The 27,933-nt window shown below is 39.3% G+C and overlaps 1 protein-coding gene across 1 annotated transcript; it reads right to left on the reverse strand.

The window, feature by feature from the left end:
* On the reverse strand, window positions 1–26,454 carry LOC139711979 (uncharacterized). The gene is made up of 13 exons (XM_071623822.1): window positions 26,361–26,454; window positions 24,694–24,804; window positions 18,964–19,077; window positions 18,253–18,363; window positions 16,672–16,788; window positions 14,063–14,182; window positions 12,548–12,667; window positions 11,813–11,929; window positions 9,072–9,191; window positions 7,649–7,768; window positions 2,407–2,514; window positions 834–947; window positions 1–11 (listed from the first exon to the last, which is right to left on the reverse strand). The coding sequence occupies exons 1-13, from the start codon at window positions 26,452–26,454 to the stop codon at window positions 1–3; spliced, it is 1,377 nt and encodes a 458-aa protein (XP_071479923.1).
* Between the last annotated feature and the right edge of the window lie 1,479 nt (window positions 26,455–27,933).

Raw genomic sequence — 27,933 nt, forward strand, 5'->3', positions numbered from 1 at the left:
TCAGGTTAAAACTAAAAATGATAATAGGTGTCAGAATCTCAGAGAAAAGCAAATATAATAATTCGTCAATAAAACATATACATGTACATTACCAGCGCTATCGTTACGAAGTTGCTAATAATCAGTAAAATTTCTTGCTAGAGTTTAAAATGACAGTAAGAGGAGATAGAACAGTCTGATAGATAGTTTGAGCTTAGAACACACTAGATCAGTCACAATAAATGTACAATCAAAATTAATGATGATTCAGTTGCATCGAAACATAATAAAAGAAAGGTCGATTTTTGAAGTTATAACAAACACAGAACAACACTGAGTAAAAATCCGAGAAGAGTGACGTGAAGTTGAGGATGATGATGTATCGCGGCGCCGAAGGTTTTAAAGTTGATGATTTCTGTCACGAGAAAAGGGAGAAAATTATAAAAGAGGGATATTTTAATTCAGGTACGTAGAATTCATGATATTCATTTTCATATATAAAGTGTTGTTATCTTGGTCTGTTAGTTGTTATTTTCTTTAATGACATTCACATCCATGATATATGAAACGGAACGAACTTTTTTCCCCCTCAATATTTGTAGTTTTGCAAACATAAAACGGATTTTGAACTTCGGTTCCAGTAAACTAGATACCATTCCATTGTAGGGAATCTCAGTCATTTCATAGTTTTGATGGCTCACAAGCGTTTTATTATTTTTTCACTTCACTTTTCATTTTCTTCTTCATTGTAATATTATGCAAGTTACGCACATTATAACAATATAAAATCTATAGAGGGATAGATATGATAAAGATTGTAGCATTTGAAACAGCTGAGCGCCTCTCTGACTTACTAGTTTCACAAAATTCTCCCCGGTATCCCCTGGGGCAGTAACAGGCTAGTTCCCCTCCAATCCTCGCACAGATGGCGCCGTTTTGGCATGGATTTGGGTCACAGGGATGTATGGCTGCAGAAAAGGTAAAGGACAGGTGTAAACACACAAAATCATGACGTCACAGCTCAGTCGAATTTTCCCGCGTCATTGTGGTTATAGCTATTAAGCTATAGACAGTTTTCATTTACAACAAGGTCTCCGAACTCTGATAACACGAGAGCTGCATTTTGGTAATAACACATAACACGATCTGCCCACAATTAACTCTCCACCATCTTTTCTCTCTCTCTCTCTCTCTCTCTCTCTCTCTCTCTCCTTTCGAATCTTTTTTTTTTTCTTCTCGAGGTTTCAGCCTTCTTTTTGCCGTGTATTTCCGTCTCCTATTCACAACCACACATCATGTCACTTACATATCCTTTTCCTAAATTATGGGACTTTGATTTACAGTTACAGACGTGCCATGTGTGGAAACATTGCTTGATTGCGTACTGTTGAGTCACCATAATATTCACCAATAAAGTTGCCTACATGACGAAATTTCCGCTTTATTGACATTAGTTATTGCCTTGGCTTTCATCGCAAAATTGATGTTGTTAGGATATATCCTCTCAGTGTGTCAATGTAATAAGCTTTCAAGGGTAACTTTGATGCCATTAATTACGTTTATTGTCCTTTCATGTACGTTCAGAGATGAACATTTTCGACAGTTACAAAATTCACATTCACAAGAAAACAATGTTGACTGTGCTGGAAGCGAAGCACACACACACTCACACACACACACACACACACACACACACACACACACACACACACACACACACACACACACACACACACACACACACACACACACACACACTTAGAAGCTCATACAATGACAGTATCCGAATGACGGTTGATATGCAGTAATAATACTATAGAGCGAACTATTAAAATGCGATATTTGAAGCTATCCTTGGGGGGAAAAGCCTTGTTTTAATTGTTGACGGACAATTTCATTTCAGTTGCTAGTTTTAGCAGGGGTAAAAAATTCACTGTGGGCGACCATTAAAAGTCTTTTGTAACATGAGAGCGGTAATTAAAAATCCATCTGCTTAATGACAACTAAGTGTTGCATGATTAAAATGAGCAGTTTAACGTCCAAGGACTACATAGGGAAGCAATCACGTGACAACGTTAATATCAGCGCCCAGAAAGCAATGCCGTGAAAATTCAAACGTCTCGAACGCCATGCTTCGCCTATACTGAACGAACGGTTCGGTTGTACATATTATTGATGAATCAAATATGAACGGGTCAGTTCGTACGCATGCACTAGCTGTTTCGAATCGATGATGTTATCCGTCAACTAGCCCTTACTGCTTGGGCTACACTCTAAAAGTTCAAGTGCATGGTTCTGCTTATATGCAGTGCAGTTGTCAATGTTACAGACAGGGTTAAAACAACAACAAAAGTTATCCATAATGTTTGCTGATCTGGCTCGTTCATGGCAAATGCTTGATAACCACATGCCTGATTTGAAACTCACCCAATTCACAGAAGGAACCCGCCCAGTCGTCTGGACACAAACAGTACCTGTGCTGTTTGTACTCCAGACAGGAACCTCCATTTTGACACTCCACAATGGGACAGGTTTCTGTACGGACATGAGAAAAAATGATATAATAGTTCATCATTCTGAGATGTTCATCGTGGCACCCAAGAAAGGGGAGAGGAGAGATGGGAGGGGGATAGGCCGGAAGGATGAGAAAGTTGAAGTTGAAGTTAAGGTTTATTATTATCTATAGTCACATGTTCATATGGCATAATACATAACGAGAGACACATGCTTGAAAACAGGATAAAAGGTACCAGAAAAAAGCATGGATGCTAATCAAGTCTGAAACCCGTGTAATACAAAGGGTTTAAAGAGGTAGTACAGTACAGTACAGTACAATGAATACCTCTAGTTTGAAAATACATTAAAAGGTGAACATAGATACAACTACATGAATTTACATCATAATACATGTACATTTGAGGTGAAAATCTGACATGAGATTACATGTTCTGGAATAAGTGTAGATCAATATTTGGGTCAGAAATAATGTAACTACAATAGGTTAGGAAACATTATATATTATTGTATATATTCAGCCGTAAAATTATTCATCATTCTGTTTTGGTTAAAGGAAACATTACCCTCGTGAACAGAATATGACAATTTTCGTTTCAAAATGATAGGAATCCCCATAATTATCTCGGGGAATGTGTGTGAGAATGGAGCCTCTATATCTCGTGCAAAGATTGGTGGGATATTTTGCTTTGTTTTGTTTGTTTGTTGGTTGTTCTTGTTGTTGTTGTTGTTTATAGCGAGACGCTGTCAACCAACATCACGTCACATGTGTACGAGTTCTGCCCTCGCGTCTCCAGGATCACGTGATCAAACAGTATTTTGTGCTGCGATCAGACCCGTTCCGTAATGCCCATAGGGCGTCATCTACGGCTACTTTCTGATGTTAAAAATTGATGGCCATTAATCCTCATATTCACCCCTTTAACTGCATGAATATTTCTCATGCAGATATATTGCGTTGGTTTTATGGCACGATTTCCTATGAAAATGATCCTATTGTACTTCCTTACTTAAAAGTGGATATGAAGGATAATGTTGTCATTGAAAACAGCCGCAAATAACTCTCAAACAGCATATCATTCACTGACTCAAATTTTATAAACCGATCCGAGCATTATTACTCCGTGGGGAGAGAATGAATCTTACATGTCACTTGAATTACGATACGGCCATTTTATAAGGGACTAAAGAGTGGAATTAACGTAACCACATAATTTCTCTTCGCCCTCCAGGTTTTTTTTCTTTCTTTTTCATAAGAGGTTAGGCAAATTTGATATTCTGTTGCTGTGGGATCAAGAATCCTGGGATAATTCCCCTTTCCCGTTGCCATCACGGTGAACTCAGGCGAATTTATACATCGTCTGCCCTGTTCATATTTTGTGGCGTTTCAACCTTGAAATGTGAAGTGCACACGAGTAGGCCTATACTCTGGACGCTTGTTCATAACGTGACGTCATATCGTTTAACCTCAAGCGTGTACATGTGAAATTCTGGCTGTTATAGTCCAAACAAGAAACGCTGGTTTTTCTGTTCATACAACAATTACATTTGAAGTATAAAATACGCACACACGAAACTGGCTGCTCTGTTGTTGTTGAAACCACAAAAAGGGTGTTTACTACTGAAAAGATATATGAATGGGACTATATATGGGAACAGCGTTGACAATGTTTTCTCACTTTAGAGTGACTATTAGGCCTATATATATATATATATATATATATAAAGAAATAATCATCACAATTCAAAAGGCTGCGAGAGTGGTAAACGAACACATTTCTGCCTTTCGTTCTAGACATATTGTCTCGTTTGTATTTACCATCATGTTTTACGGTCCATACACTTGTTGTGAGCAGTGATGGAAACAGATTATTTGTGTCAAATGCCAGTAATTACGCAGGATCTAATAAACTTCCAGTCTTGACACACTTTATCCTTGAAAGATGAATAACAGCGCTAGGATTTTATGCTTAATATTCCAACTATCTCGCTTAATCCATGGAGGTGACTGGGCTGCATACGATTAAATTGCAGTTCTGGCGGGATCCAAAAATATCCCTATAACCCATCCCGGGTGAAGTAATTCTTTCAATGTTGTCAGGAGGGGAGAAAAAAAGGCGCGTTGTTCGCGGGAGCTGTGGATTAAATCGCAGAAGGAAAATGAGAGAACAAAATTTGTTTCACCCCAATTATGGCAAAGCGTGTGGATTACGTAGGAGCAGAACATTGCGACGATCGATGCAATAAAATAATTTGAGAGGGAATTAGTGCCAGGCTGGATGTAAAAAGAGAAAGATTCTTCCTCTCAGAGGTTCGGTATTTGACGGATATTCCTGATTACATCATTCCCGTTCGCTCCCTAAACGTCTGAGGCGTAGTCTCGTCTCGACGTAATATATAACTCGTATCATGGGCGGTAACGAAGAGGTGTTAAACAAAAAGTGTGCCATATGTATCTTCTATGTTCATCTATATTAATTCTCTCTCTCTCTCTCTCTCTCTCTCTCTCTCTCTCTCCCTCTCTCTCTCTAACGATGTACGCATCTAAAACGCTCTCTCAATCTCAGATCCTGCACATTTTCTCTTTTTTCTAAATTCATAAAACATCAAATGACAAGGATCTTTTTTAGGTGCTATATAAAACAAATAATAAATCTTTTTCATTCGTGCAATGGACAGAATATTTCATTTGGTGAAAGATGAAATTATTGATCCATTCAACGAGGCTGCGCCTCGTTCAATGGATAATTTCATCTTTCATCTCATGAAATATTATATCCATTGCACTCATAAACATTCATTATTCGTATAACGGAGCGCCCACTTGTCGGATCGACGGGCGGTAGCACCGTGCGAAACAAAATGATTATGTCGCGTTAAAAAAACAAATGCGTTAATGTCTTGATGACCTGGCACAGGACCAATAACCTTACGCTTGGTCGCAGGGAAAGCACTAATAAGGGCTTTTTACACTTGTAAATTTTTGCTTAGCCCCGGACCAACGGTGGGGCTAAGGGGGGGCCTTAGCCCCACCGTTGGTAAGGGACTATCCTTAGCCCACTTTCTGTTTACACTCGTTTTTGCCAAAGTGGGCTAGCCCCACCGATAGTACGGTACTATCTGGCCCTGCAAAATAGCAGGGGTTAGCACCGAAATTGCGGTGCTAGCACCGCAATTGCGGTGCCAAGCAAGTGAGTGTAAACAGAACGAAAAAATAATCCTGGGCTAAGCGACGGAGACGAAGTCCGACCCTCACTGACCAATCAGAAACGAGGTAATCAAGTGCTGCCGGTGCGTGCGTGTACGTGTACAGTACACAGCGTAATTATGAATATTCATGTGGTTTGGAAAGTCCGGGGCTAAGAAATACGAGTGTAAAAAGGTCAGTTTTCTCCTTAGCCCCGGACAAGAGATAGTACGGGACTAATTGGCGAGTGTAAAAAGCTGAAAAAATTGGTACGGGACTAACGATAGTCCTGGGTCAGAGAAAGTCCGGGGTTAAGAAACACAAGTGTAAAAAGCCCTATAGTCACGATGACTGTCCTAATTATGGTGGAGTGCACCTTTAACATGATGTCTCTTGCATTTCATTTTTATATATCCTTTTTCTTTCAAGTAAAGGTTACTTAAATACTGGGGGCGCTGTGACATTGTGGATACGGCTCCCGACTCCCAATCGGAGGACGAGTTCGATTCCCGCCCAGTGCTTACGTCTTTGAACAAGATGTTTTTACTCACACCACGACCCAGGTGTATAAATGGGTACTTGGAAACGCTATAGGGTAATAATAATAACAGGGCCCTCTGGTAGAGCAGTGGCAACATTGAAGATGTTACCCTGGATAGAGAAGACCTTATTGTTGTTATTATTATTATCATTATTATCATTATTATTATTACTACTACTACTACTGCTACTACTACTACTACTACTGCTGCTGCTGCTACGACTACTACTACTATATTACTATGATACGTACCCTAACTTTACTGAGCAGACAGGGATGGAAAGACAATTGAAAGATGCAAAATTAGCCGTGAATACTCGAGGAACCCCTGGGATATTTTATGGAAATCTTAACTTTGACTGGTTTCTCTGTGTCGTCTCAGCAGAGGATATAAGCGGATCGCGGTTGCCATTTGACGGTGTGCTGCTATAATTAGTAACTGGAGTCATTCACCGGTGATTCACGTGAGTTGTCATTTCTTACAACGTGACAAGTTCTTGGCTGATGTTGGTTTTTTGGAGTGTTTTTTTTTTTCTTCTTTTTTGGAGGAAAAGACCTGGTCTTCATTAGTCTGGAGCCTGTCAAAATGGCAACAGGATCGGCGGCAATATACTTTCTCACGTGTGCTCCGAAAAGCTGGCTCCGGTAATTGTCCCCTTTCCTTCCTTCAAGAAAAGCTGCAGGTTCTTGTAACATTTTCCTAAACGAGCAACATCCAGATATCGGGCTTCTTAAAAAGCATAACACGAATGTTTAACACACCATGGACAGTGTCAAGAAGTTACGCATATATAAATTACGCCGAATGTTAATTAATGTAATTAAGGGCGATGTATCCAATTATCTCAAATTCTTCTGAAAGTAATTTTCTTGATATCTCTCCGGTAAAAGAGAGAGAGAGAGAGAGAGAGAGAGAGAGAGAGAGAGAGAAAGGGGAGTGGTGAGAGGGAGAGAGAGAATGGAGAAGAGACGGGAAGGGAGGATAAGTTTATTCTTTCGATCAGGAATTATGAACTCTAGAAGGGTGACATAAACGTTGAATTTCGAATCTCTCGATGTGTTAAGACGGTATTCATAGTTGACTCTTCTTGATGTGGGGAGCAAGAACTGGAGGAGACAGGTGGTATGTGGCATATTATACCAGCCGCGAACCATGTTACTACCAGAGATTTTCCCGCAGCATCCTCAGAACCCTGCGAGATGCTAACATGCAACTGGTTTGTCACGCCAAATTCTCTATCAGACACACCGATAACAAGAAGAACATCAACAAAAGTGAAATATTTCCCTATGACTACAAAGTGTATATAGGCCTATCACCATGAGGGTACAGTATATTGTCATATCCAAAAGGTGATTTTTAGAATGTTGAGATGAGTAAGGTGTGCGGCCCGGGATGCAGTCCTGTTTACCATGGTTACACTCACCCACTTGGCAGTTGATGCCCTCGTAGCCGTCCTGACAGGTGCACACGTACTCCGATGGGTCAGAGCTGAAACACGTGCCGTTGTTCATGCAGGGGTGGCTCAGACAGGGACTGCGCTCGTCTGGTGGTGAGATTAATGAAGGAGGCTAATCAAATCATCACCACTCACAAACAACAACTTGTGTTCCTTCCTTCATCCAAGATTAACAGCAGATTCACGTGGAGTGATCTTTATCACATCATAATTATCATTACGTACTATACGACAAACACATACACATTAAAAAAAAATGAACACATGATCTATCGAAAAGCTGGCAGATGGAGACAAGAATATCTCCCATATAGTGACAATGTTATATTCGGATACACACGTGCGTTTTTACCGCAGCATTGGATTTATTTGTACACTTCCTCTTTTTTTGCCTTGCTTAAGTTTTACTTCGCGACTTTACTTCCGGTTCTTGCCAGGAACAGGTACATGATATAACTGAAGAATGACAGAAGTTGTTGACCCTCCGTGAACACAACACTTCACCTTCATTCTATCTCATGATAATAATTCTCGCTTCGTTTAAAGATTTTCTCGTATCAGTTTTTTTAGTTGTCACGTAACCAGTTACCGATGAAATCTCTGAATCATTCTTGATAAACACTGTCTGATTGTTTATTTATCAACTTGCTACATGCTTGTTCGTATTTTGTGAACATAAGCCGGACAGGGTGACATTTTGCATTTTGGTCAAAGACTAGTATGCCAGATATCTTGGCCAACACACACTAATGACGCGCTAGCTTGTGTCACAATGAATGAATGAATGAATAAATGAATAGATAAATAAATGAATGTATGAATGAATGAATGAATGAATGAATGAATGAATGAATGGATTGATGACTGAATAGGCGTTTTCACATCAGCCCGATAAAAGTCCAAGCTCGAGATATTTTTTAATGTCCCAAGTCAGAAAAATAGCGCGCTATTTCGAAACATCGGGCTGATGTGAAAACGCCTAATGACTGACTGACTAACTGAATTAATGAATAAAAGAACGCACGCGTGAATTAATGAATAAATGAATGAATGAACAAATGGATGATCGAAGAATAAAGGCATGAATACATGAATGCATGAATGAATGGAGCTATGTGTCTATGTGAATGAATGAATGAACGAGGTGAATAGAATGACACATTTTTTTTTGAATATCAGAGATGCTCGATTTCTGTGTGTCGTGTGTCATTATATGCAACACACATTTTACAACTACAGTAAATCCTTAATTGCAACTATGATAGTACCTTGAACACTTTTTCTAGCTTGACAAAGGATACAACTGATGTGCTTTTTTGGTATGAAATAAGGAGAAAGGAACAGATGGTTGGTGCACACTTGAATGAACGGATATTGATGCTACACTCACCATTGGCGCAAAGTTTTCCGTAGAAAAACGGTTGGCAGACGCAGGTGAAGTCCTGGGCCGTCAGACCCCCGATACACTCGGCACCGTTCCTGCATTGGTTGTCAGCCAGACATATTCCCTCTGTATCAGAAAATGAGGGCGAAAACTACAGCGAATGAATTCCATTGCATGATTTATTATGTTCTGCTATTGAGTTGAACTTCGATTGGCAGTCTTGCATGAGTTTTAATTTGTAGGGTAAAAATCGTGACACGACATTTGCTCCTGCGACAGTTGCTCCCGTCTTATCTACTCCAAGGACTAAGGGTTAGGTTTAGGATAGTGATCGGGTTTGAAGATTAGTTTGATGTGAGGATGAGGATTAGAGTTAGGGTTATGCTTGTGGGTAGAATTTATGTTTGGCTTAGCGCACTTATATTGCATGGGAACAATTGTCGCCAGAGCAAATGTCATGGATGGAACCGATGAAAGTATACACTGTAAAAACATCGGTGTTAGATTTAACACCACGGGTGTTAAATCTATACACCGATCAAACTTCAATAAAGGACCACACCCACAGGTGTTAAAAACACACTGTGATGGTGTTGAAAAGTGTTCACCTGACACTTCGTGGTGTTAATTTGACACTGTACCTGGTGTTATTTTGACACTGTACTGGTGTTAATTCAAAAATGACACCACATGGTGTTGATTTGATATTTGCTGGTGTTAATATCAATGGTTTAACACCCGTCCAGCTTCAATAAGGGACCACACCAGCTGGTGTTACTTTGGTGTAAATTTATTTTCACATTTTTTCTAAAATCTAGTATTTTAATGTAAAATTCTTGATCGTCTTGTTTAAATTAAAAATCAACAAGAAGTGCAGTTACTAAGAATCTCTTCAAAAACAGTTTAAAATTTGGAAATGACACCCGTAGGTGTTGATTTAACACCATAAATGAGCACCGAAAATTTAACACCAGCTCGGTGTTCACTATTTAACACCGGACTTTTTGCAGTGTATGTTTGTTGCATGTGAAGGATGGATGACTATCGCTACGTTTTAGTTTTAGTGTTGTGGTTATTATCATGAATCTTAATCTTAAATGTTTCGAGAAATCAAACTAACAAAAAAGAAATAATATCTTTAGATATACTTTCTCATGCCTAACAATTCTTGCAACACTTTGCCACACTATATATTTCCTAAACCGATGAAGTTTTTCTTTTTTTAATCATTAGAAGAATAAATGAATAGCGTCATTATTTTTTGGTGCACTTTGGTTTCTGGTATAATTCGTCTGGTTCGCCTCTCAAGAAAATGAAGGAATGAATGTAACTCATAACGGAAGTGTTTGTGCATACAATAAAGTAAAAAGAGAAAGAAAGGGGGAGACACAGAGAGAGAGGGAGAGAAAGCAGAAAAAGAAAAAGAAAAAGAAGAAGCGAATGAATGCGAAATGTTCTATATTTCATGCAATTTCTTGAAGCTTTCTAAAGTCAACAATTTGATTGATGCGAATCCTTGGGTAGGAAAAAAACCCTGCCGCATATTCATTAACTGTAAAGATTTGATTGATCAGAAAAACCGCATCCTTTAGAGCCCTGTATCGTTTTTACCTTGACTCGGCGCACAAGAAATCTGAGCTTAACAATAAAGCGACAGGTGGATTTTTCGGCGCAAGTATATAATTGCTATAGATCTATAGGCGTTCATGCCTACATTATGCAGCGCAAGGTTAAACGCCTCGGACTAAGCGCAAATTCCCAGTGGATCCAATAAGAGACCGAGCACTGGCTTTATGTATCTTGGCAGCTGCCGCAGTTTCCCGCTCGGTATTAGCTCTTTCTTCATTTACTTCCGTCAGATAATCATTGTGGTTATTTCTTGACTAAATTTGAACCTAGCGCATTATAATGAGGTGAATTCCTCTGGTAAGACTCTGTGAAATTTAGCATTGAGTGTCCGTCCAGAGCTCAAGAAGGTGGTGAATTTCTGTTATGCGGAATTCCCAATTAGTCCCGAAATATGAAGAAAACGCATATTGTTATCATTAAGTCTTCAAAATTGTTTAAATTGTGACGTACGTTTGGCTGACAGTGATTTGAGTCTATATACTGAAAAAAAAAATCGAGCCAGATTAACTCGGCTAAAATCAGCTTGGATATCGAAAACACGCACGAACACGAACAGTCCATCATGACTTTGATATATCATATTAGATCTGTCAACGGGATTATAGTTTGATTTTGATTTCTTGCTAATATTGATTTATGATAACAAACGAAACTTTCAATACATAGTACACGAACTCGCTGGATCACAGTTTTTGTGTTTGAATTGACAGAATCGATAAATGAAAAGCTTTGACGGTTATAAAAGTGGATGTTTGACGTAAATATCAACTTGTGATCAATTTGTTCGAAATGAAGACCGAGTATCAAGCGCAATGTATGACAAAAATAAAATCGCATCGCAGATACATGCAAAGCAATTCCAAAATTAAGCTTCGTGCTGGAGACTCAATTTTTTTTTTTTTGGATGAACTTACGAATGATAGTATTTCTTTATATGAAATATGCATGTATCGGTGAGAACATCAATATTAGGTTTTGCCAGGGAGGTGGACCTCCCTGGTTTTGCTGAGCTCGTGAAATACACCAGTCGGGCTGTTGTTTTGTGTGTGCGTTTCATTGAAATGCTGGATAGAGATTATGAAAGCCTTAAATCTAATCGAAGTGAAAATATGACTGACCTGTTTCACATCGGTCACCATAGTAACCAGTAGGGCAGGTGCAGTTGTAGCTGTTTTCATCCACGTCCACGCAGGATGCCCCGTTCTGGCACTCATTGTTCCGACACGCCGGAATACCTGGCAAGTGTTGAGGAAAGCCATCATTTTATGCAAACTACCAAAATTTATGTTTTTTTTTTTGTATACGTAGCATCTTTTTATGTTTTCTTATTATCTTTGATTTTCTTTGTGCAATGGAGAAGCTGTTATTGATGCTTAAGAATTTCGGGGGTTTTTTGGCATTATGTTAGCAGACATATCAGTTTAGCACCGTGATTTATTTAAATATTGCAGTACTAAATTGCTGCTTAACTGTTTCTTTCTTCTGGAACACTTTTCATCCCTCAAAAAAGAGAAGACAATAGTTGCGCATTCTCATGAGATGGCCATTTATTCATTTTAAGTAACTAACAACGATGACGTCACAAAATGCAAGCTGATTGGTGGAATGTTTTTGGTGTTAAATCTCTTAGCGCACAAGACGAAATGTGTATGGAGTTTATGCAAGCGGCTGTCTGGCAAGACAGCCTGTACATTCATGGCGATGATAAATATTTGCCCCACAGCAGAACTCAGGACCTTGGTTATGCTTTTCTACCCAAGACAACCCTTCACATCTGTACAGAAGAATGCACTAAACGGCCCAACAAAGTGACACATTAAATTTTGATTCAAGTGAACGTGATGGTGACTCACGATTTTCGCACGCGTCTCCTTCGAAGTCTTTGGTGCAGACACAGATGTAGCTGGTCGCGTCGTTCCGGCTGAAGCAGGAAGCTCCGTTCTGACAGGGATTGCTCAAACACGGGTTTAATCCTGAAAATTGAATTCCATCACAGATCGGAAATCACTTAAGACCATTTTAATGAGGCATTTGCCGCGACAGCTAGAGCTTCCATGCAGGACAGGGTATACATCGTAGTGTCTGACGTGGTCGGTCCGACTTGTTCGATTTTTATGTTCTCGATTGAACGAGAACGCGTGTAATCTGATTGGTGGTTTTTGTATACCATGTCAAAAGTCAGGGGGTGAAATGTTGCAGGTATGATATTACATGCAATGATCGGGATAAATAATTATTGATGTCAAAAAGGCAAAAATGACATAAGTACTCAACGTGACATGCAAATATAGCGCCATCTGGGGCCCGTTTCATAAAACTTGTTATCAGTGACAACTGCCACATTTCTATGACAAATTTGCTCTCAGCCAATCAGATGCAAGGATTTCAGTAGCTTGTCACATCTATGACAACTTGCCACTGATGACAAGTTTTATGAAACGGGCCCCAGATCTTTTTTTAACTCGTACATTTCTACTCTTACATCAACTCCAATCTTTATCCTTTCTTAACCTCCACGCTTATTCCCCTAATACGAAATTTTAGCATGTGATTCGATGCACCTAAACGGTTGATAATCATGGTCCAAAACTCGAAAGTATCCTACCTGACTGCAAGTCTAAAGCCGCTCACATCTTTTACATTAAGAAATATTTGAACATTTTATGTAGGCCTACAGATAGGCCGAATAACCGCGTTTGAACTGACGATATGTATCAAACTTACCATTATAGTAAGTGATATTACCAGGGCCCTGTTTCATAAAGCTGTTCGTAAAGTTACGAACAACTTACGAGCGACTGGTGATCAGTTCTTGTGCTGAATTATTGAAATTCTGATATGTATAGTACATCAGAACTGATCACCAGTGGCTCGTAAGTTGTTCGTAACTTTACGAACAGCTTTATGAAACAGGGCCCTGGTATACTAAAATATATAGCTGAAGTTATGAATTTTTATCTTTTAACAGCCAAATCAGATGTCGGGCGCATGTGCTGACCAAAGGTCAATAAGAGGTTGGAGATATAATCAATGCATTTGATGTTAGTTTTTGGCGGATGATGCACACTGCTTCTCTAAGAGTGATAGAAAAAATTGTTTTCACATGATAGTATCAAACTGAGTCGACCTCCATGAAGCTCAAAGTTTGGTCTTGGCAAAGGAATGATCACGACTGTGATTGATGTAAAAATTCAATGCATCAATTAAGTTGATTGATATCACATTGTAGCACGTACTCCAGTTTTACTCGTGGACAATCTCACTGAAACACGTACAGCAGATGAAATATCACACAAATTAGGTATGATTCTACTTATCTATTATTCTTTTTTGTTTGGCATATCGGCTTGAAAGCAGCCCAAACTCACTGGATTCGCAATTCGTTCCAGTAAACTCCTCTCCACACAAGCAGCGGTAGTCGTATGTGTTCTGGGGCTGGAGACACGGGGCACCGTTCATGCAGGGGTCGCTGGCGCAAGGGACCATGTCTACACACAGGGAAGTGGGAAAACGAGAAGGGTAAATGCGGGAAACAAGCAGGTATCAAGCCAGGAGTGTACTAGATGGTGACACATGTCATCAGATAATATGAATGCTAACACGAAGGTGCACTGTTCTTAAAAAAACAAAAACAAAAACAAAAACAAAACAAAAACAAAAAACAAACGAAATTACTGTGATCGAATGAATGCGCCAACATAAAGAGATTCTGGCATCAGATGTATTATAGCGATGCCTTCTTCAAGACCAACAACAAATACATTACATTTGGGTATTATTTCTTGATGCTTTCCAAAAGTAGCTACAGGCTTCATTCTAGTTAAAACCAGAGCTAATTTTAACCCAACGTCCTACGTACGCGCTGCATAATGGTATTTATAAAGCTGCTGTTTTTGTTGCTATTAAAAAGGTGTTCTCATAATATATTAACTGGACTTTTATTACTTGCAGAAATTGTCGGATATTATAAAAGAAGGGGGATAGCATGAACTTGAATGACGAAGGGGTTTTAGTGTAATGAAGAAGAACCGGAAGTTCCTTTCGAAGACCCCCCAAACAGCTGAGTAATCGAGTTAACATCTCAACTTGACCTGACCTTCATTTTGCTGCACGCAGATAGAGGGCGGGGTGGGGGATGGGGTGGGTCCTGTTTGTAGAGAGCCCCTACATTTTACATTATGAGCGTTGCGTGAAAACTTTGACAACACTTTGATCATAACGGTGTCTCGAGGATTCAAGGCATTTACAAAGGGAGAGAGATTTTTGGATATCGAAATATAAAGGACTTGGCACTCAGATACAAGATACAAACTGGTTAAAGGCTAGAGATTTATGCAAATTGCCGTCTACAGGTACCATAACATTTGCAGTTAATATGGACAAGACAGAGAACAGGCATAAATTTCTAACGCTCATAATAACCAGCTGATAACGTCCATATGGATGGATAGATGCGCAGTCATTTATAAATGTGTTCTCGCCTTGGTGTTTCTCACGTTTATTTGCTCGTATAATACAATGTACATTGTACAACCTTATGCAACACTCTCAAAGATTTCCAAAACCATACATAATCAAGCTGCTGCCATTTCGTGCGAGTCCTTCTATTTGGATATTGAAAGTTTATAGAAGTTGGAGTTGAAATCGAAATAGAGACATGGAAATTCTTCAATAGCAAAACTATCGAGTAATTCGCTTTTTTAAAAATCATCTTCGAACACATATACATAATGTTGCTTTACTATTTTTTTTTCGTGAAGCAATCGTTGAACATTGCGTGAATTTAGCAAAAATATGATACTCAGATGTTTGCTTGTTCCAATAATCCATTTCTTTTAGCAAGAGAATTATAACAAGATGTCCTTCCAACTTGTGTTAGTCGTTGCAAAAGAAAACATTTCTTTGTTTCATGAAAGAGATTCTCTGCAGCTCGGTATCGTCAATAGATAGGTCTAGAAGTTTGTCGATGATTATGAAGTTTAAGACTTACTTTATGAAACGCCCATAATAACGTTTGCTTTATAATTGTCCGATGAAGAAGATGCTGCCATTCATTTATAATCACGTTCAAATATTGTTGGTAGGCCTACTACCGCAATATAAAAAAGATAAGAAAATAACGAGAGCGAAAAGAACGTTGCCACTGTGAAAAGAGGAGGGAAAATTTCACCTTTCTATTTCTTACATCTTTTCGGTAAGATTTAAAAACAATCCTCGATGTGATATTTCGGTTCTTCAACTAGGTCAATGAGGGTAAAATGTAATATGAAGCGGAAATTGATAATCACACGCTAATAACTGTCTTGGCAAAACAGGTCGGGGGTGGGTGGATGGGAGGGGAGGGGAGTTGGGAATATGATTAGAAAGCAAATATAATGTGGTGTCTGGCTTGTCAAAGTGCAAAACCTAGGGAAGCTTCGAATACGATACGAATTGCCATTTTCAGCTGCAATTATGACGAGTTCATTGTGAAAAGTACCGGCGCAACTATACTAACATTATATGGATTTGTGCTTGTAGGTGTATGACTCGAAAAAAGGCCGTAACATTTTATGCATGTACCTCAGTGGTGAAACTTACAGAACCACCTCGTTCCAGGATACTTTCTTCTAAGAAGATCTGAAATATCCGTTTATTTTTTTTTTTGAGGGTTGGGGAAAGAGGTAATTTTAGCTCTAGTTGCAGTCGACAAGAGCGATAGCAGTCATGGTTAATGTTGTATTTTATCCCAAGATTTTGGCTTGGCTAATTTGGCTGTATGCCTATCACAACAATACCCTTAATGCACATGACTTGTCATGATCAGTATTACTTTTACGTCTCAAATATTCCTTAACGTGTCGAGTGCAACACATGGATAGCTCTAGATAGGGTTTTGGGGGTGCCAAAAGGGAAGGAAATGGATCTAAACTAGGCGCTCTCTTCTAGAGTAATTTTCAGGCAAGGCGAGTAAGATTTGGCTGAGGGATTTTCTCACTAATTTCGCAGTTGCTTCCAGTAAACCCCGTGCGGCAGGTGCAGTGATGAAGAAGACCGCCTAAGGTAGTGAAACAAGTTCCTCCGTTCTGACACGGCTGACTGTTGCATGCATCAGCTGGGGGGGGGGGGGGAGGTGAAAATAGAGAAGATGGCGACCATGTTGTTAATACTGAGATCACTTCAAAGTTCTCCGCGTAATCACTAACATTATCTTTAAACATATTCCTTGGTATCGATATCGTGTCGTTATTTCTACAGCAGTCTAGTTTGTCCTCATTTCTCTTCATCGTGTTGCCATTGATGAATTGGACAGGGCTATACTGTTAGAAAAGTATTCCGTATAATGTTGAATCCATAACACTATACTTTTACTTCAGTTTCAGTGTTAAACAGACTAATGAGAGTGAAGATTACGAATGCATGCACGCAAACACGTACGTACATAATATGTATATCAGATATAAATTATTATAAAATACAGACATATATGATGTGCATAAAGACATATTCATGAACAACTTTTAAGTAATTACTCAATTGATAACATTTATGAGTTGAGTAGGCTACTATATACTGAACACTGATTGATTCAGTGCTTATTTACGTTGATGTGGGGCTATTTTTCAATCAGTTGTGTTGTAAACTTTATACGTAAGAAGGCATACAATCATCACACTATCATAAATGAATCGTTATAGGTCCTTAAAATATGCAAACAACGTTGACTCGTTTGTCGCTCTTATTGCCAAACTTTGCTAGAAACTCGTGATTTCCTCTCTCCAATCGATGTGGTGATTATCGATATAAAAAGAGTCCGGAGAACGTCAAGCCTTTAATTCCCTATATATATATATATATATATATATATATATATATATATATATATATATATACAAAAGTATGAACACGTGGACATTGATAGCGCGTCATATATGTAGCAAGGAGCAACCATTACGTTTTGCTTACAATTACGATAGATAAGGTCTGGGTGATACTGCCTGCATCAGAGGAAGTGCGTATATAGAAGGCCATCAAAATGGTGACAACGTATTGTGTTTTCATTTGAGGAGAGGGCTAAATATAAGAGAAGGGGTAATTTACACTGTAGGGATTCCATCATAGAGTTCGTGTCCTTAAAGGGAAGCGACGGTGATTACTTCTCCCAAGAGAATTACATTTTGAGTCGACGATTTTAGACTTCTTTATCAACGGGAAAGATAGAATCAAAGACTAATGTCTCTGAAAGAGATAGGCCTATACTGTAGTCAGGGAGGTGGGAGAGAGCTATGATATAGAGTCACATAACGACTGACTCTTTTTAGATAGCTGTCTTTCCCGGCCCTTTACACCAAATGCGGTCGTTTGATCTGATCATCAGTCTTGTTTTGAAGATTGTGCGACTTTGCGATAAGATCCTCCTCTCATGTACATTATATCCAGTCTAAAACCCAATGAATGAGGACAATAACTCTCGAAACGTGGCTGGGCCTTGGACAGATTTTAAGACAAAAATGATCTCATTAACCATTGTGGATGAGAAAAGTGAGAATTCCTAGACATTGTACGCCTATATACTCACGTTCCTCGCACAACTCGCCCATCCAGCCGAACGCGCATCGACACGTAAAATCAGCTCCGTCAGGGATACAAGTCCCGCCATTCTTACACGGTCTGACCACGCAGGCATTTTCTGGGGGAAAAAGACAAAAGTAACAGAGAAAATGAGTAATCGTTGTACGCTGGTAAAAACAATTTGCATTAAATTTTCTACTACTTGTAACAGAATCGACACTAATACTGGCATTATTACTACTAATGCCAAAGTAATCAGTTGTGGATTGGTCGTTGGCTTGTAGTAGCTTAAAAAGTACTCGTGGTAGTAAGTAGTACATGTAAACTGTACATAGTTGTTTTGGTGGTGGCAGTAGTAATGGAATGCCAGTAGAAGTAGTAGTAGTGATGGTGGTGGTAGTCATCAAAAAAAGGTAGTCGCTAAAATAGTTGTAAACAATAGTTCATATCAATAATAATGATATTCATCGTCACCGGGCAGACTTCCTAAACTCATAACTTTGCTAACATCAATCACAGCAATGTAAAATGCTGCTTCTGCCGCTAAAAAATTCTTAACCATCAACCACAATGAACGTCAACTGCGACTAACACCAACACCACGACCACCACAAAAAACAATAGTCCCATAACCACCACTAATACCATGACTGAAATTTCCACGACAACCACCACCGCCGCCACAACCACCACTCCCACTTGTATATAGCATATTTACCAACTATCTCACAGGTAATCCCCGAGTAGCCGGTGGGACAGACACAGCTGAACGTATCGCCTCTGTTGACACAGCCAGCTCCGTTTTGACACGGGTTTGGAAAACAAGGTGTATCTTTTTCAAACACACACACAAAAAGGGGTAAACTGAGAACCACAATGACAAACAAAATTTGCACATGAGGTAGGCTGTTTACATTTTGAATTGATTCGAAATTAAATCAAGTCAGTGCAGTATTTTAAATGTCACAAACTGCAAAAAGTCGGGTGTTAAACAAGAAACACCAAGCTGGTTTAAAAATTTTATTTGGTTATTTGTGGTGTTCAATTAACACACACGGGTGTCACTTCAAAATATGACTTTAAAAAGAGGTAATTAGTAATTAGATCTTGAACTTACACAAGACGAACAAAAACTTCCCGTAAAATATGCCCTATCACTTAATTTTTGAACAAAATGTAAACGCATTTACACTACAGTAACACCAAAGGGTGTGGTCTCCTATTCACACTTGGTGGGTGTCATAGGCCCTACCATTGAAATTAACACCAGCAATGTCAAATCCACACCATAGTGTCATTGTTAAATTAACACCAGCGCAGTGTCATAAATATTACCAGCTACAGTCGACAGTGTCAAATTAACACTACGAAGTGCCAGGTGAACACTTTTCAACAACATCACAGCATACTTTCTACACCGGTGTGGTCCTACAATCGACACTGGTTTGTGTCAATAGATTTAACACCCGTATTTTAAAGTCTAACACCAATCGTTTTGCAGTGTATCATCCAAACTAGAACTGGACTCCCCACTCCTCTGTTTCCCATTAGTCGCGCATCATCATCTTCTATTTTCGGTTGGATCACTCAGTAGGGTTTATAACGGCGTGCAAGCGGACTCCATCGGAAGAGAGCTCTCCGATTCGATTCTCTCGCAAATTGGGTGCGGCACTCATGAAAGATGGGGAGTGGGGACTCCGTAACATCCAATGCATCAGACCTACTTCTAGCTCCTATCTGAGTATTGCATATGCTCTCTACACCCCCTACTTTTTTTCTCGTCCCCTCTACCCTCTTTCCTTAAAGTGATGTCATAATGGCGGCTCTTGGAGGAATAGAATAATTGTTGATATCAACGGTAATGTACAAAACGTATAATTATGTTCGTGTGAATAGAATCGGGCTAGCAATGCTCAAGGACATAATGTGAAGAACTATACGGTATATTTCAGTAACACTATACATTAATCCATCTCGTCCTGGGGTAGCTATGTGGCAGAAATTAGTAATCATCTTGTCCTCATCTCTCCCTTTGAATGACTCAGTGCTGACTAATCATTCTGGTCATGTAATTTCAGAATAACAGATGACATTCTGGAAAAGCAACTTTTTTCTTTTACGAAAAGTGCTTTGATTCATTAAATCTTTACAATATCTGGAAGAAATATAAAATTGTAGATTTCGCAGAGAAACAGGAGAGTTGGTGTTCTTCTAAAATGTGTTGCAAATTAAAAAATCAGTGAAAATTTAAGCAAATACTAGTTCTGCTACCAAAATTGTTCTGCAACCGAAATGAACAATTACTGTATAAGCGACTAACAATGGACTAGTAAAGAAAAAAACAACAACATGTTTGGGTGTTTTTTTTTTTGCACTATACGCTATACAAAACTTTCATGATTAATCAAGATCAAAAACTACTGCAACAAACCACAGAAATGTGGTAATGGAGATTTAATGGGTTAATAGAAATCTTTCATCGATTGATGGGAATAGTTCGACATCGACTGCTTCATCTACGAAATCGTGAATGAGACAGTAGCATCTCAAATGTACGCTATATTTGTCATTGTCTCTCAAAGATTCTTACAAACAGTAAAGATGCTGAAGGCGGAAAAGCTGTGATGTATAGGTCATCTCGATAATCATTGATAATGTACTGTATATTCTAAGTTAAACCTCCATTGGGATCGTATGACTTTAACCAGTTTCATCATTTCTTTGCATATATTTTTCATCAGTATAGCATTAGATACTTGAACTGATACTGAACATGAGCTGAACTGATAAAAAATTGATGAGTTCAAGGCCTTTGAAACAAACACTGCATATTTACAGACTGTAGGAATGAATTTAGTTTGACAATTGTTTGAAGAGAACCAATACACATCGTTTCTCACTCCTAGTGCATAAGTTATACATGTAGCGCACTATTCTTAATGAGGAATTTAAGCCAAACAAGTCTTTGGATTCAGCGAATGCAGAAGTAATATCAATAGAACACATCAGTGAAGATTGAGGAAAGTCGGACAATCCGTTCAAAAGTTATAACGAATTTACAAAGTTCTGATTTAATCCATATGTCGTCATCGCTATGGATAAGAAAGCTCTAACAATTCATGTCACGGTAGTAGAACGATAGAAAAGGAAAATATAAAGCGAGTTTCAGATAATTTTGTTTTGATAGAAAATCACTCTATGCCCTGACTTATCACTGCCGTATATATGTAAAGGGTAATATTATTCCTCCTGCCTTCTGAAAGTGGGTAACTCCAGTGCCCTTTGATTATGCTATGAGACAAAAATTCGTGGATTTCTTTTTATGTCTTTTATAATCTCTCTACTTCTATAACATCACAAACTGTTGAAGTCTTCTTATCCAGCGATGATGGGACCAAAACAGTAAAATGTCACAAATTTTGAACGGGTTGACTGATTTTCCTCAAACTTATTAGTACTGCGGCATTCACTTAATCCACGAATTTTATACATTTTTTTAGTAGATTCCCTTTAAGATTACTTCTCTATATGTTGCTGTATGGGGGGGGGGGGAGGGGAAGGGGAGCAATGTTGTGTACACGTATTATGTTATGTCCTGTAGGCAATGTTCTGAGTCATGGTGCTTTTTTTGACGACCCTTGTTACTAGATAACTAGAAAGTGTCAGCTGTTTGGGCGGAAGTTGTTGTACATGGATGTGAACTTGACATTGTAATATGTTTCTATGGCAATCATGACGCCGCGGTGAGGTGTGTGTGTCAGGTTGGTCCATTGGCAACGAGGTGAATCAAAGTTCACGGAAAAACTGAACTTCTGCAAAGGTGTGCTTGGGATGTTACGAGAAGCTTCCTCCCCGCCGCGAAACTCAACTCGGTATGTTGTATCAAGATAAGAAATGGATGATTATAATGTGTGATAAGAGGTGACGCGTTTTTTTTTTCAAGTGTATTTCAGTTATAAAATATTCATACATACAAACATATATACATATTGTACATACATTGTACATACGTTGACATGATGTGTGTGTGTGTGTGTGTGTGTGTGTGTGTGGGCGTGCGTATTTGTGTGTCTTTTGATTTTATTGTCTAAAATGAGGCCTTTTAAACAGTTTCTGCCATAAATCTAAACTGATAACGATAAAAAAATGTTTCCCCCGTATGATACTCCATACAATTAGGACTGTGCGAAAAACGTAGGCCTATAATGTCAAAAATTATACGTTGGTGAAATCAAGATATTGAAAGTTACTTGCGGAAGAGTGTCTTTCTACACAAGAATGTAGACCCTATAGCGAAAAACGAGAATTGAAAAAAAATCAACTGTTGCCTTCATTTTAAGACGTTCTCCACAAAGACAAGCTCTCGTATCGACAATATCGATACCAGGTACTCGTTCTCTCCAATATTTCTTTTTGTCTTTTAGTGTTTTTTTTAGATAGAATTCAGCGTAAGAATGTCATGTTCATCGTACTTTGTTGAATATTTTATTATTATCGGTAGTGTCATCTGATCTTTTCAATCCCTACCTTACTACATGTTGTACGTGTAGTTATTTGAAGACGCCGAAATCAAATCTCACCGCCTGGTCAACCTGTCCATCCAAAAACGCAATAACGTCTATTTTGGGCAACGTTCTTTCAAGAAGTCTTTTATCATGTATCACCTACCTGCATAAACACTGATGGCATACATGTATACAGAACCTAAATCCCCACTGTCTCCGTATCGCGGTACAAATATAGACTCTTTCAGGTCATTTCGAATCGAATATTAGACATCCTCGGCAATGCTCGGCGCACGTCGAATTTGTTTGTTTATTTGTTTACTTCTGTTTAGACCTTATATAAAGAGATATACTGCAAATCATGATTTCATAGTGGTCAAGGTTGATATCGTTTCTTTCCTGATCTCTGCTAAGGCGTGCGCAGAATGCGAATGAATGCGAGTCTTAATAAACCTGTTGTTTTTGGATCTCTTATAAATGCGCCTATATAAGTGCGCAGGTTGGAGGGTTTTCATACCACTTTATGTATAATGCGTGTGTGTGTGTGTGTGTGTGTGTGTGTGTGTGTGTGTGTGTGTGTGCGTGTGCGTGTGCGTGTATTTTACCATATAACACCAGTAACTACTGGATTCGCAGTGATTATGGCATAGTCCAATGTACCAACATTGAGATTTTCCGTGTTTCCAGTGCGCCGCCATAATACGATGTACATGTATATTGGGAGGTTATTTTCAGAAACGCTTTTCCGATAAAGAATGTAAAGCAGCATGAAGAAATCAATGGTTGTAATGCTTTATGCCACCTACAGTCTGGAGTGCAATGTGGCTGCAAGCCCGTGGTTCCCTAGGCAACCATGACGTCAGCAAAGTCTTCTTTGAATATTAAAGTTTGAAATGCCAAACCATACAATTTAATATCTTAATGGTATAAACAGATTTGTATGTTTTGCTTGAGCATTATTCCAAGAGGGCAAAAATCTGTCGTATGTACGATCGTAAGCCAATGCGCTTATTTGTTTTTCTTCGTTCAAAGCGGCGTGCGTAATTATTCAAAATTGATCTCCGCAGCAACGTGAACGTCCTGGTGTCTGACAGTAATGCTGTACATCTCTCACGTGTGAATGAATATCTGATGACGTATTATTCGGGTGTACCAAGCCAAGTACTATAGGGTTTCTTCATTTAAAGGGATCGTATGTAGTTTTGGTTGAGGCCTTAGCTAACTTTAGGTTTCTAACATTTTGTGGTGAGATAATGAGAAACCTCTTATGAAATACAAAAGAGCGTATGTAATTCCAAGAGGAATTTAACGTTTATTTGATGAAAATTGGTTTTGAAATGGTTGAGATATCCAAAACAAAGCGATCCAATAATAAAGGCGGGACCCACCGTTTATTACGATTGCTTTGTTTCACTTTTTTTTTTTGATGTCTCAGCCACTTTTCATCCGATTTTCATCAAATAAACTTTGAATTCCTCTTAAAATGGCATGCTCTGTACTATTTGGTGGTTTCTTGTTCTTGGTATCTCGCAAAAATGTAAAAAAGTTAAAAGTTAATAGCCCAATTTTCATCTCCACCAATGCTATACTACCCTTTTAATGTGACCATAACACTGAGGAGATGGGGATGGGGGGGGGGTGGTGTGGGTAGGGAACCAGCGTGCTTTTATACAAAACATTCACTTAGTCAAATATGATTCTCCCCGAAACACTGCAAAAGATTATTTTCCCCGTATGGATTCTGCACAAACACCACCATACGACTGTATTAGTACAATCATTGACAAGAGCAATCATTTACAAATGCTCACACTGGCTTCTGACTGGTTAAAAGTTTGGAATAGCAGTGTAAGAGGGGTCCTAAAAGTGCTAAAAAACAAACAAACAAACAAACAAAATCCAAAAACACATAAATAAACGGAGGAACTGTGAACAGGACTCACCTAGAGTGCACGTAGGTCCGCTAAAGCCAGCCGGACATATGCATGAGTACTGGGACGGGGAAACGGCTATACACGTAGCATCGCTCACACATGGGTTGGGGGCGCACGGATCTACACGTACGTAGGATGAGGTGTGAAATGCGTTGATTGGTCGAGAGGGAAAAAGACCCATAAAGAGAATAACTGATAACATAAAGTAGCTATGGTATTACAAACTGTGATCACGCTTGTGATCGTAACCTGTTAACCTATCTGGTATAAGGTGTGAGATGTTGAAACATTTGCCTATATTAACACCTCCGTAATCCTTTAATCGTAATCCCCTCTGGTGTTTAATTAGCACACAAGCAATCACACTCACACACACACACACACACACACACACACCCTCTCTGGGTACACGAACGTTGAGATCAGTATGGAATACACTGACCATTAAAGGGATAGTACAGTTTCGGTTGAGTTTCCAACGATTTTTTATGTTTATTTTTTATCATTTTCTTTTTCGATAATGAGAAACCTCCTACATATAAAATATTTTACGAAAGAGCACATAATTCTAAGAGGAATCTAAAGTTTGTTTGATGAAAATTGGTTTTGAAATGGCTGAGATATCCAAAACAAAGCGATCCTGATAAAAGGTGGGACCCAACTTTTATCATAGGATTGCTTTGTTTTACTTCGTTTTTGGATATCTCAGACATTTCAAAGCCGATTTTCGTCAAATAAACTTTGAATTCCTTTTAGAATTGAATGCTCTTTAACACTTTATAGAGTGGTTTCTTCGTATCGTGCAAAAAGTTCTAAAAGCTGAATCCTCACCTCAACCAATGCCATACCATCCCTTTAACATCACTCAACTGAGCGTCTATCCTCCCCCTCCACCAACCCATCTCCAAGGAGGGGGAAAGAACGTTGTCTGGTGCCAAAGGGGACATGGCGGTTATGCAAATTTACGAAATGATTGTTCCTGGACTTACGGAGTAATATCCGACATCGTCAAAAGTGAAATTGTCAGAGCAAAATCTCTTTGTTCAACAGGCAGGATAATTATGGCAGTGGTAGTGATGGTGATGATAACGACGACGACGACGACGACGACGATGATGATGATGTTACTATTACTATACATGTAAATGTGAGAAATTGCTACCGATACTTTTGTATTATAGTACCACCTTTAACACGTTTAACACTTTTATAAATACGTGGAATAATAGTAACGCAAATACATTTGCAGCGACAAAATAATCACTTTCCATACAGTATTACGGCAGAAGGCAAGAAGACGGCTGAAGGAAAGACATTATACAATACTTTAGTTGTAAGCTATTTTCCTCAGAGTTTATGCACACTATTCACTTAAAAGCGTCTCCGTGACAGCTGTTTAAAACTTGTTCAAGGTTAGAGAGGCTATATATACTGCACACAGTGAATGGGAGCTGATATAACACAATCTGTATTCTACCTGCATGAGAAGTGCGAGTTACAATATCTGACGTCTATTAAAGCTCAGCGTTTATAAACGTGAACAAAATCTTAAAGAAAAAAAAACACTTATAACTGAAGAAAAAATAAATGATAGATAAACTCATTGCCTAATATTTCGCAACACACACACACAAAAAGTGAACGGACTCGACTTCTAAGTGCAAAGAGTTAATTACCTTGCGCTAGTATGGATGATATCATCTGAAGCAGACACACGGTGGATAAGGAAATGACCGTGTGAGGCGATATATTCCCGTATTTTCCGGCCATGTTCTGATCAGAGGATCGAATGATAAAAAACTCCTCATTAGTCAATCAAACACTGGTGCTACATTTGATCCGAACTTCATCCGCACAATCCCGCGGGTAGCGCCAGCACTGCACTCTCACTTTGCCTGGTGGTATAAATGTCGACAAGTTGTCGAGCAGTGCAACTTTTTTCATGGATATCGCCGATTCATTCAGAGGAATATATTTTCGGCTTCTCGGCGGTATCGTCAGATTTTTGAATCCCACTAGCTGCTGGTATCTTTCGGCGAGGATTATATCCCCCTGCCGATGTTGTTTGAAAAGTCTGGACCAGGTGCTCAGAGCCTGGCTCTCCGCTCATCTGTCAATGCCCTGGCTGCGTCTTTACGCGCTACTTCCGCTGCTTCTCGCTCGGAGCTCACGCCTTCCCTTACGTGTGGGACTGAGCCTTACATATTAGTAACAAGGTGTTTACCAGCCAGAACGGGCGTATGCATCTCCTCCTCAAAACAGTTAATGTCAATCTTTACAGAGGGCTTAAAGCGTACAATAAGAAAGGTATTCACCCTTTCTTCCGTTTGTTTAAAGCGAAGGTAAAACCTTTTCTGCGTGCCCACTCAACTCCCACAAACTATACGGTTGGATGCACTCACTGATCTCTGTAATAAGAAATTCTGGAAGAGAGTAAAGAGTAGAGATCAGTGGATGCACTGTGAGGACGACATTACGTAATGCACTGTCGCACATGACGTCGTTCAATTTAAATCCTTTACATTGTTCTGAACATACAGATTATAGCTCAAGATATGAAAAAGGTGCCCTAGATAAGTCTCGCGACTCAGATGATCATGAGTATAATCACAAAATCCTGTCGAGGTGCACTGGACTGTCTCTTGAATCGAAATGGGCATCTCTGTGTTCAGAGGTTCCCCCGGCCTCAAAGCGTTGGTGTGACACACCGGAACGCGCCGCACGCACTCCAAGCTGACGAGGACGATGTGACCTGTAGGCAAGCTCCATGAGCGCACACAGTTCTTCTTCTTCATTTTCGTTATCTTCTTCTGTTTTTCTTCCCCGTCTACAACCGGGAAGGTCCCCTCTTGATGTGAGGGCAGTACCGAAATAACACGTCCTAAATTTAGCAACTGGGTCTTCGACGGGGGCCAGGTTCGGCCAGCTGCCCGGGCAGCTCCCTCCTCACAAACACTCGCAGAGGATGACATTGACGGGCAGAACATCATGGCGAGAAGCGTCGATCGCGAGGCGAATTAAAGTCACTGCTTTAAATCGGAATTAATAGATCATTCGCAAAGTCACGGATTCAAGCAGATGTGCATGATATTTAGGCCTATACCACTCCTGCAAATTCATGTTGTGAGTCGTATTGACCCGATAGGAGTATTAACCTATACGAGATCAAGCAGGAAGGCATAAAGCTTTCCCTTACTTAGCCCCATTGATTTCTATAATAGCACAAAACTTTGTAAACGGACAGTTTGT

This window comes from Diadema antillarum, unplaced genomic scaffold (assembly GCF_040938485.1).
Source record: "Diadema antillarum isolate AM-2024a unplaced genomic scaffold, OU_Dant_1.0 seq00001741_RagTag, whole genome shotgun sequence".
Lineage (NCBI taxonomy): Eukaryota > Metazoa > Echinodermata > Echinoidea > Diadematoida > Diadematidae > Diadema > Diadema antillarum.

Excerpts from the sequence above, each read along its gene's own strand:
- LOC139711979 (XM_071623822.1), bottom strand. The coding sequence starts at position 26,454 with ATGGCCGGAAAATACGGGAATATATCGCCTCACACGGTCATTTCCTTA. Across the intron at positions 19,078-24,693 it reads CGGACCTACGTGCACTCTAG|ATACACCTTGTTTTCCAAAC; the intron begins GTGAGTCCTGTT and ends TGTTTGAAAAAG. Across the intron at positions 9,192-11,812 it reads TGGTGACCGATGTGAAACAG|AGGGAATATGTCTGGCTGAC; the intron begins GTCAGTCATATT and ends TTTCTGATACAG.